We start from the raw sequence: 9,507 nt of genomic DNA, 5'->3' as shown, positions 1-9,507 counted from the left end.
CACTTTCAAGTGTTTATCAAAGAGCTTTACTGTGCCGCGTTCTTCAGCATACATTTCTAAGACCCTACAAACCAAAAGCTGATGTTGATTCTTTACAAGAATTAAAAAAAACACAATGCATATTACTGCTCTAGCACTCCGAAGCTGTAAGAATCGCAGAGTGGCCGAGCCGATAACCGAGAGTGTTGGACTGCCAAGACTGATCGCACCCCCCTATATGTTGACATTCTAATGTAGAATCAATTTTATCATCTTTCCTGTGTAAGATTGAGCTACGGTTTCCATGGTCCCCCAAAAAATAAAAATTATTAGAAAGGACTATTCTCTGATCAATCTGCTGTGTACTTATGAGACTGTCCCCTTCTAAAAAACCTAAATTCTTTTTCAGCAAAAGATTGAGCTGCACCATTATTTTGACTCTACAAAGATCAGGTAACATGTGAACCTATCACTTTCAAGAATCAAAACCATTCTACATTTAATCTCCTTTTTATGCACGAATTTATATATACGAAGGTGAAAAGAAAAGGAAAGTTCAGAACTGAACCAATGTTACAATAAAATCAGTCTCAAGCTCTATATTTTGAAATGCTCCATCCATGTTCTTCAGGAACCATATTCGAAGTTAACTTGTCACCTTTCTAATTCCATTCACCATAAAAGCATGCAACACAAATCTAAATGACTCAACCACCAGCTTCAAAACATCAGACGTAGCAATGCATGTGATGCTGGCATGTACCGCTACACTGAGTCACACATTCCATATGATTCTTGATTATATATCAGTATTTGTGTCTCCAAATTAGCAGGCATATAATCTGTAAGACATAAAATTTAGGCACCTGCCTTCTCTGACATAACAAGTGCATGTAACCAACAGTAAGAAATAGTACTTCCAAAAGATTGCTCGCAAAAGTTTGTCCAAGAATTAACCTGGAGGCTGGAGCAAGTGAGCAGCATGTTTTTGTGCTGAACCATCTCACTCAGCAGCTATGTGGGCATCTTCTGTCACTTTCTTGCTACATTCTTAAAAAGATCTGTACAGGAAAGTTAATGGGTGAATTTTAGCAAATCAGATGGTACAATGGACTTCAATACTGATTAGAAAACTTTTGTGCTTCGGTTCTTGCAACCCCAACATAAACACAGTGCTGATACTTGAACAAGTGGTATCTAGTAATGAGACAAATGAAACACAGGCAAGGAACATTCTGAACAGAGAAACTGAAACTGAAACATGTCAACTAAAATCTGGAAAGAGCAGACGTGGGTCAAACACCAATTGTGTGCAGCTAGGATAACGGCTATATACTAATCAAGCCAACAATGGCACCATGATGCACCCAACTTTTACCACCAATCTGCATCTATATGGGAAAAATTATTCCGATTGGGAGAAGAGGACAGCATCAAGCAGTGGGAAGAGCAGGATTTGAAGCCCCTCTACATCCCACCTGTTACGTGCCTACCTTGTCATCAGTGCTGCCGGATTTGATGGACCTCGCCACTCCTCAGGATGAAGTGAGCCTGTGGAGAATGGGAGCCTGATCTCAGGCCACCAACGCCATCGCCGGTACAGCACGTATACAATTACAAGCACAGCAACCAGCCACGGATCATGCCAAGGCAAAGCAATCTAGGAGCTTTAATAAAGAATAAAAAAGCAGAAGCAATAGACGCCATGGTCAGGAATCTCACGGATACGTACGGAATGCCTTAGATTGGGGAAAGCTAGAGCGAGGAAGAGATGATGCCCCAGATTTCGCTAGGGTTTGGGACGAGGAGTGGATCCGCGGCCACCGGCACTTCCCTCTCTTCAATCTAGATAGGTTCACGTCACCATCCGTATGCAAGCTTTATGTGGTCTATACTACGGGTATAACAGAATTTCAAGGGTAAAGCTGGGGGTTTGCCCTCAGCATCATGACCCTGTTCACAGATCCAAATCTTGGAAAAATTAAAACAAAGTTTCTAAGCTAAACTTTCTGTAAAAAGGACTAAAACATTCTCAGCACAGAATTTAGGAGTGACGGTACTATCATGTGACAACTCACAACTGCACCCTGACATTGGTTGTTGATGGCATATGAAGTACGAATACCAATTACCAACATAAGTGCAGTTCTCTCTTACAATATTGTATAATTATACTGCATTGCCAGTGCTTGTTATAAAAGTGATCAAGCAGAATCAGTTGTTTCATGGATTGGAAACTGCTTGTTACAAATATGGCCAGCCAAACAATCGGAAAAGGTCAGCATCAAATGCTCTGTTTTATGGATGAGAGACCAGCACCCATTTTTGTTCATATAGCCATTGCTTTGACGTCTTAAGGAAACTCCAACTGGAATGCCATAGCAAAATAAAAAGTGTTGTTTTCACTAGAACTTATTTATTCCCAAAGCACATCTTAAGGATCCCATGGCTGAAAAGTTTCACATCGCAGATTCATCAGGACGACTGCACGAGATATTATCACCTGAAATTTGTCAACAAAAAAGCTCATGGTAGATGAATGGTGTGCTCATGTACACCACATTCACAACACCTTTTGCATGTGTATCAGTTTGTATAAATTTACACCAACACTTACTGCATGATATCAAGAACCTGAACCTATCTCTCTGAAACGTGGCTTTCCTCACACCTCCGTCGTGAAACCATTTTAACAACTGACAACGAAAACTGCTTGGCGCACACACATATATAAATAGTCCATGTGGCCCATCATGGCAAACATATTAGCAGCCTGTGTGGAAATAGAAGTGATATCTTACTGCTAGATTCATTTTTCGACATGCTGATAGCAAATAACTAGGTCGAAATGAGAATTTGGAGGAAACCTGTGATGTTTAACATCCTTGATTGTTTGGAGAGGCTTCTGTTTACTAGTTCAGCTCAGCTCTTTAGTTAGAATATTCTCCTACATTTCCTCAAGAAAACATTTTGTTCATTCTCAACCATTCAGCCTTCTCTAGCCTACACAAAACCAAGCTCACTTTCCAGCTAAGCATACCAAGGTTTACACATTCAGGGATTTGGAGTCTCGCCAAGGCAACCAACTTACCCCGTCCGCAATGGGTATTTTAGAAACGATACACTACAGTGATGAAAGTTGCAACTATGTATTGCTCTTTTAGTTTACATTATTCTTTACTATAGTTCAGAATTTTGATTCCCTAGGGCAAAAGACTTCCTGTATTCCTTCCAAAAGTTTAGACATTTTATGTTTGTATTCATTCACACAAGTTTCAAATCTGAGCAAAAAGATTATGAATATTTGATTTGATCTGTTTCAGCAGCCTATTAATATTTACTGCAACCTTGTTTACTCGAACCAACTGAAACATGCTTCTGCATCAATCAATTAGATTAGATCTTGAGCATCAGATTGATTATGCAAATGACGCATAATCAATCTAAAATTCTGACATAGGCAAGAGATGAGTAAACTTGACGAAATTTAAAAGAATGCAAACTATCTTATTTTCTTGTTCTTCATAACATTACAAAACTCGTCTGTCAGCCACTCTCCACAAAGTAGTATAACTTATGAACAAAAGAATGCATATCAACACAAGTAACTTTCTGATAAACAATATCCCCTTGGTCTGTACGTAGCTGTAAATAGCGCCACCTCATTATAACTTAACAGACAATTGGTGGCAGTGGCATTTTCGTATTCTCAAAAACACGGCTCGTGGTATTTCTCTGTTTCTACAATCTTCCACGTTCCTAGCAGTTGATGCCACATGTTTGAGTATCTGGGCCAGTGACACGGGTGGTGAAAGGATCAATGCGAACCCACAGCAAGGAGAAGATCGAAGCAAGAAGAATTGCCCAGACAACCACGATGGTTGGGGTGCGGTTTTGCCTGCCCATGAGACCCTTCAGGAATGGGTACAAGTGAACAATCACCCAGAAGGCGAAGAAGAGCTTGCCAAAGAGCGGCCCCCATGATTGGTAACCGCTGTTGATAGCGTAGGAGATACCAGCAACAACACCGACCAGGTTGATGATCAAGATGGTTGTTGGTGGGATGAGAAGGGTTGTCCACTTGAACATGTAGAGCTCCGCAAAGTCACCATCTTCATCAGAGGCCTTTGACGTGACAGTAAAGTTGGTGTCGATGCCAGCAAGCACCTTGAGAAGACCCTGGAAGACGGCGAAAAGATGGGCAGAGATACCTCCAATAACCCAGAATTGTTCATTCCTCCACCACTCATCAATGCCAACACCACTCCACCTCATCTCGAGGATACCGGTGGCGAAAATTGAAAGAAAGAGAGAGATGAACCAAATACTAGCAAAGTTGCTAATCTGCATCCCAAAATAGATTCAGTCAGCATTTTGTTCCATGCTCCTTGTAATAAAGAACTTTTTATGTAACCGATGCTTACCTCTGGGATGATGAACTTCCCAGTGAGCAAACAGATGGCAGGCAGAACACAGTATACGAGAAGTGGGATAGACGTGAGTGGGTAAATGGTAGTGTTGATGTAAGCAAATCTCTCCAAGAACTTAAGGCGTCCTCCATAGCCATACCATAAGGGGCAATGCCGGCTGAAAAGAATTTCCACAGAACCAAGAGCCCACCGGAGCACTTGGTTCAGACGATCTGAAAGATTGATGGGAGCAGATCCCTTGAAAGCTGGCCGCTTAGGCATGCAGTAAATTGACCGCCAGCCTCGTGCATGCATCTTGAATCCAGTAAGAATATCTTCTGTCACAGAACCATAGATCCACCCAATCTGCAATTTGAAACAAACTTGTTACCGTTAACAAAGAAAATAGTCTTACGCACGCTAATTTCTACATATGGTTATCAAATTGCAATGAAAATAGAACAAAATGTGTGCTGTGAACTGAGGGTTCACATTCTTGTGCTCAGGGTTGCGCATTACTTCAGTTGCCCGTTACTTGTATCCCCCCCCCCCCCCAACCCACCCATTGTTTCCATAAGAAAAATGAAAACACTGTTGATGTGAGGATTGTTACTTTACCTCAGTTCCCCATTCAGTCTTGTCCTCATAGCCACAACTTATGACATGAATAGCTTCTTTCAGAAGAGATTCTGGAGTTGCAGACTGAGGAACACCACCATATTCCATCAGAGTGGAGGCAACAAAAGCTGCGGATTGTCCAAATCTCTTCTCCAAGCTCATTTGAGACATAAGAAGTGATTTCTCATCATCAAATCCAGCACCTGCAATATCAAATAAATGCCAACATGCATACATGTTTAAAAAACCCAAAAATATACAAGCAAAAACAGCATGCAACAAAATGGTGCACATTTGAGAAATTAAAAATTAGTCTTAGTCATGAATATCTAAAAACATAAAGATGTACCTTCAACTCCCTCCTCTATATCTTCAAGATTGAATACTGGCACGGAACTGTCCACATGCTTCTGTGACTTTTTCTTGTCTGAGCCCTTCTTCTTGGATTTGCTTGCCCTCTTCCTGCCACCACATAGTGATGACAAGAAACCACCCTTCTTCTTTTGCTTAATTGGGGGCTCATAACCATATAGAGCTGTTCTATTGAAAACACAACCAGTTCCCACATAAACTGGTCCTTGAATGCCATCAAGACCCCTCAAGTTAATCTGTGGGAAACCAAAATGACCAAGAAATTTAGTTAGAAACTTTAAAACTTGTGCATGCGATAGTCTTGATATTGATGGAGAATACTAAAACATGATTGAGGCTTACATCGAAAAACACGGTGTTCCTGTTGGCATATCGATCATTCCTATCAATACCATCGAACCTTTGTGGAAACTGAACATAGCAGACACTCCTTCCTAGGTTAGGATCCATAAGGAAGCACATAGCTTCCCTGAGAGCCTTGCTGTTGTTGATGTAGTGATCACAATCAAGATTCAACATGTATTGTCCATTGGTAAGCACAGCTGACACACGAACCTATGGAATAAAGAGAGCTGCCATCAGAACCAACATATGGAATTGAAGTTGATAATTTTGGAGTTTGTAATATATAACTACTTACAAGAGCATTCATGGCACCGGCTTTCTTGTGATGCTGGAATCCAGGACGCTTCTCACGAGAAACATAGACCAAACGGGGAAGCTCATTGCCCTCAGTATCAAGGCCACCACTGTGACCAAGGAAAACCTGAGTATGATCAGAAAGAGGAATTAGCAAAGAAAATTCATTTCAAGAGAAAAGTAAAGGAAAAAAACAGACGTTATCAGGCACATTAGCAGTCAGTTGAGTAACACATGTTTAATTCTGTATTAGAAATATGCTAACCTGAATCATTCCAGGATGGTCCCTGGTATTGTTTCCTGGCCATGGTGTGCCATCTTGCATGATCCATCCTTCCTCAGGAACTTTCTGTGCCTTAGCAACAAGGCCATTTATCCTAACTTTAAATTCTTCATATTCTCTCTGCAACGAATTTTTGTTAACAGGTGTTAGTATTGGATTGCAACGTAGAAATCAATATCTACGTGTTCACAAAGAATACAAACCTTCATGGCACGGCGGTCTTTAACAAATGAAGGGTGGACTTTGTCCTTCAAGTAATCAATTTTCTGGCAGAAGTACCATTCAGGAGCTCTAGGCTCAATGTTGTACTTCTTAACAAATGGTACCCATTTTCTAGCAAATTCTGAAGTCTCAGCTAGTGCATCAAATGTCAGCATTGCAGCTCCATCATCAGATACATAGCAAGAGACCTTATCGACAGGGTAATCCACAGCAAGAATTGATAGAACAGTATTGGCAGTGACAAGAGGCGGCTCCTTCATTGGGTCGACTGTACTGACAAAGATGTCAACAGCAGCCAACTGAGATGGCTCACCTTCACGGTCATACCTGGTAGATGAAGTGGAACCCAAACATTAGTGATATGAACAAATTTAGTTTGTGTTTAGACAATGTACTCCAGAACTGTAAAAGAGATCACCTTAATGCCAATCTATCAAGGTAAGTCTCACGGTTGATTGGAAACCACTTTGGGAACTGATCCAATATCCAGGAAAGAGCAAACCAAATCTCACATATAACAGATAGAAGCCATAACGGGTATGCATTGCGCACAGGATTTGTGATACGATAGTGCAGGAAGATGCTTAGAACAACCAATCGCAGCACAATGACCATTCTGTAAGGATTGATCCTGGAGGAAGGAATCGGCACTTTTCTGGATAGAGGCTGTCGAGTTTCATCATTCCTGCAATTCAGATGGCACAAAATTAGTGTTCAAAGATATATCGAAGAAAACATAGCAAGAAATGGTTGGATAATTTGTTCTCTAGACATTTTCCTGAGAAGACACATTAAAATAATTACCCATCATTAAAATGCTTTAAGCATGATAGGTTTGTGAATTTATGTAGATGTAACAAACTTTTGAGATATAGTGCTCCCCATTCTGAGCTAAGGTCCGTTCAGTCTGATTGTGTATCCATCTTGACGAAAAGAACAAGATATGTGACCTTCCATAAAATCCTAAACAGGTCCGTACTTTTTGGAACATAAAGGCAAGCGCCCAAATTCTTGCACTGATTTACAGAGTGAAAGTAACTCAAGTTTTTTATATATCCCTTATTGTAAATGTAACTCCATACTAATTACGAAACACAATTTAGTACCTAACAACATATAATCCTGTAAAACATGAGTGTGCTATGGATAGTGTTGGGACTCACAGTAAGGCATCTTCCATGTTGTAATCTGTAGATGCATCAATGTCACCAACACCCCGCCCCTCAGAGGGAGCAATGCTGGTGCCATTAGTCATGGGAATTGTTCCTTTATCCTGTTTCATTTTCCAGCCATCAACTCTCTCTTTCCAGGCAACATTTCCAATGCTACCAGAGAACTCCCGCGACGGATTTGCTGGCAAGGACCAAGAAACAATCATCAGATCTTCACATTAGACATCTGCTACAAACTGAAACATAGGACTTAAGAGACCATAGTGAGAAATAAACATACATGAATGATTCACATAGGGAAACGGAGCGCGCTTGCCAATGTTCCCAGTAGGGGACATCATATGATGATCAGGGGAAGCTCCAGGAATTTCTCCTGAGATCTGCAAATCAAATTAAAGAAAGTAAGCACTAGCACATATCCAACATATTTTGAGCACAATGTGTCGAAATTCGTGGAACCAACCTGGCTGTTTGTCACCGACGGGATGTATCCTCGAGGGATCTCACCACTATCATACTTGGAGAGCCCGATCTCGCCACTGTCATACTTGGGGCGGCCAACATCCCCGCTGCCCCCAGCATTCATGCGCCAGCTGCGCATCCTGTCAGCAATCTTCTGCTTCTGGTCATCATTGCCAGATGCAGGGTAGTTGAAGTCACTGGCATCATCGGCATCGGTATCATCGCCTTCCTCCCCACGGATCGCTGGGCTACCTGAAGGATTCATTCAAAGTTCAGCACAGGCTTAACAAAATGTGCCTATCAAACTTGCTATTCTTGACCAAAACTCTGGACTCTGGAATGTCACATCATATTCAACTCCAGTTACTATTTTTTTTCTCCCTAACTACAATTCAACAGAGTTCACACAAAGACAAGACTAAGCCTAGCTACAAGCTAAAATAGGATCCAGTGATAGCGACAGAGCCAATATGCCCACCCTGACGAAAAGCACCATGAGATCCACCAGAACCAGAAAGAACCCCCATTTTTGTTGTTATTGATCAAAGATCCAAACTTTCCGAGTTGAGTTGTTCGGCAATTGGGATCAGGTGAAGCTGGATCAAACAAATGGGAATGGAGAAGAGGCTGTAAAAATTTACCCTTGTGGCGCTTGTACTTGGTCTTGCACTGCGGGCACGCCTGGGTGCCGTCCTTGCGCTCGTACTCGTAGCAGGGGCGGCAGACGGGGAACCCGCAGACGTCGCAGGCGGCGAAAACGTCCCCCTCCGCGGTGGTGCCCACGCCGTCGCCGCAGATCTGGCACACCTGCCCGCCGCCGCGCCTCCCCGACTTCTGCACACACGCAAACACAGCAGACCAAAAGATTCAGTCTTTCTCTCCCAAGATCCACCTCCCGGCGGGAACACGGAATGCAGCCGAGATCGATCCCCCCTTCCACTCACCACGGCCTCCGCGTCGCCCTCCATGGCGCGCGAGCTCGGCTCGCCAAGAACCGACGAGGAGCTTGGCCCTGGGCAGCAGCCGAAGCCGGAGCCGGCGCCTACTCCCGAGATCCGAGCAGGTGCTGGCACGGATCAGCACCGCATCTCCCGCTGCAAGAGAGCGCGTGCTGCTACTAGTAGCGGTAGTGGGGCGGGGGCCGGGCTTAACTACGCGAGGCAGCGCGGGGGGAGGGAGGGGAGGGGGGAAAAGGACAGGGCACCGCACCGATGGCGGAAGCCGCGGCAACGTGAGTTGGTTCCGCTGTCGCTGTCGAGGCGAGGGATTAAGAATCGACGGGAGATTATTGTAACGGCGGGGCGATTTTGATTCGAGTTAATTGCGTGCGTCCGGTGGGCGATTTGGGATT

At 43.1% G+C, this 9,507-nt stretch overlaps 1 protein-coding gene and 1 long non-coding RNA gene across 2 annotated transcripts; both read right to left on the bottom strand.

Moving 5' to 3' along the window:
* Positions 1–969: 969 nt before the first annotated feature.
* On the bottom strand, positions 970–1,806 carry LOC112883150. The gene is made up of 3 exons (XR_003226761.1): positions 1,712–1,806; positions 1,473–1,547; positions 970–1,040 (listed from the first exon to the last, which is right to left on the bottom strand). It is a non-coding gene; the product is annotated as an uncharacterized LOC112883150 (long non-coding RNA).
* A 1,645-nt stretch (positions 1,807–3,451) lies between these two features.
* Positions 3,452–9,124, bottom strand: LOC112880047 (probable cellulose synthase A catalytic subunit 8 [UDP-forming]). Its single transcript, XM_025944512.1, has 14 exons — positions 9,101–9,124; positions 8,798–8,990; positions 8,158–8,408; positions 7,975–8,074; positions 7,686–7,875; positions 6,941–7,207; positions 6,504–6,849; positions 6,283–6,420; positions 6,019–6,144; positions 5,721–5,933; positions 5,356–5,614; positions 5,007–5,209; positions 4,404–4,754; positions 3,452–4,323 (listed from the first exon to the last, which is right to left on the bottom strand). The coding sequence occupies exons 1-14, from the start codon at positions 9,122–9,124 to the stop codon at positions 3,739–3,741; spliced, it is 3,246 nt and encodes a 1,081-aa protein (XP_025800297.1). The 3' UTR covers positions 3,452–3,738.
* Positions 9,125–9,507: the final 383 nt, after the last annotated feature.

Source organism: Panicum hallii, chromosome 2 (genome assembly GCF_002211085.1).
Source record: "Panicum hallii strain FIL2 chromosome 2, PHallii_v3.1, whole genome shotgun sequence".
Taxonomy (NCBI): domain Eukaryota; kingdom Viridiplantae; phylum Streptophyta; class Magnoliopsida; order Poales; family Poaceae; genus Panicum; species Panicum hallii.
The sequence above is the reverse complement of the archived record's forward strand: the minus strand, read 5'-3'. Positions and strand labels throughout refer to the sequence as shown.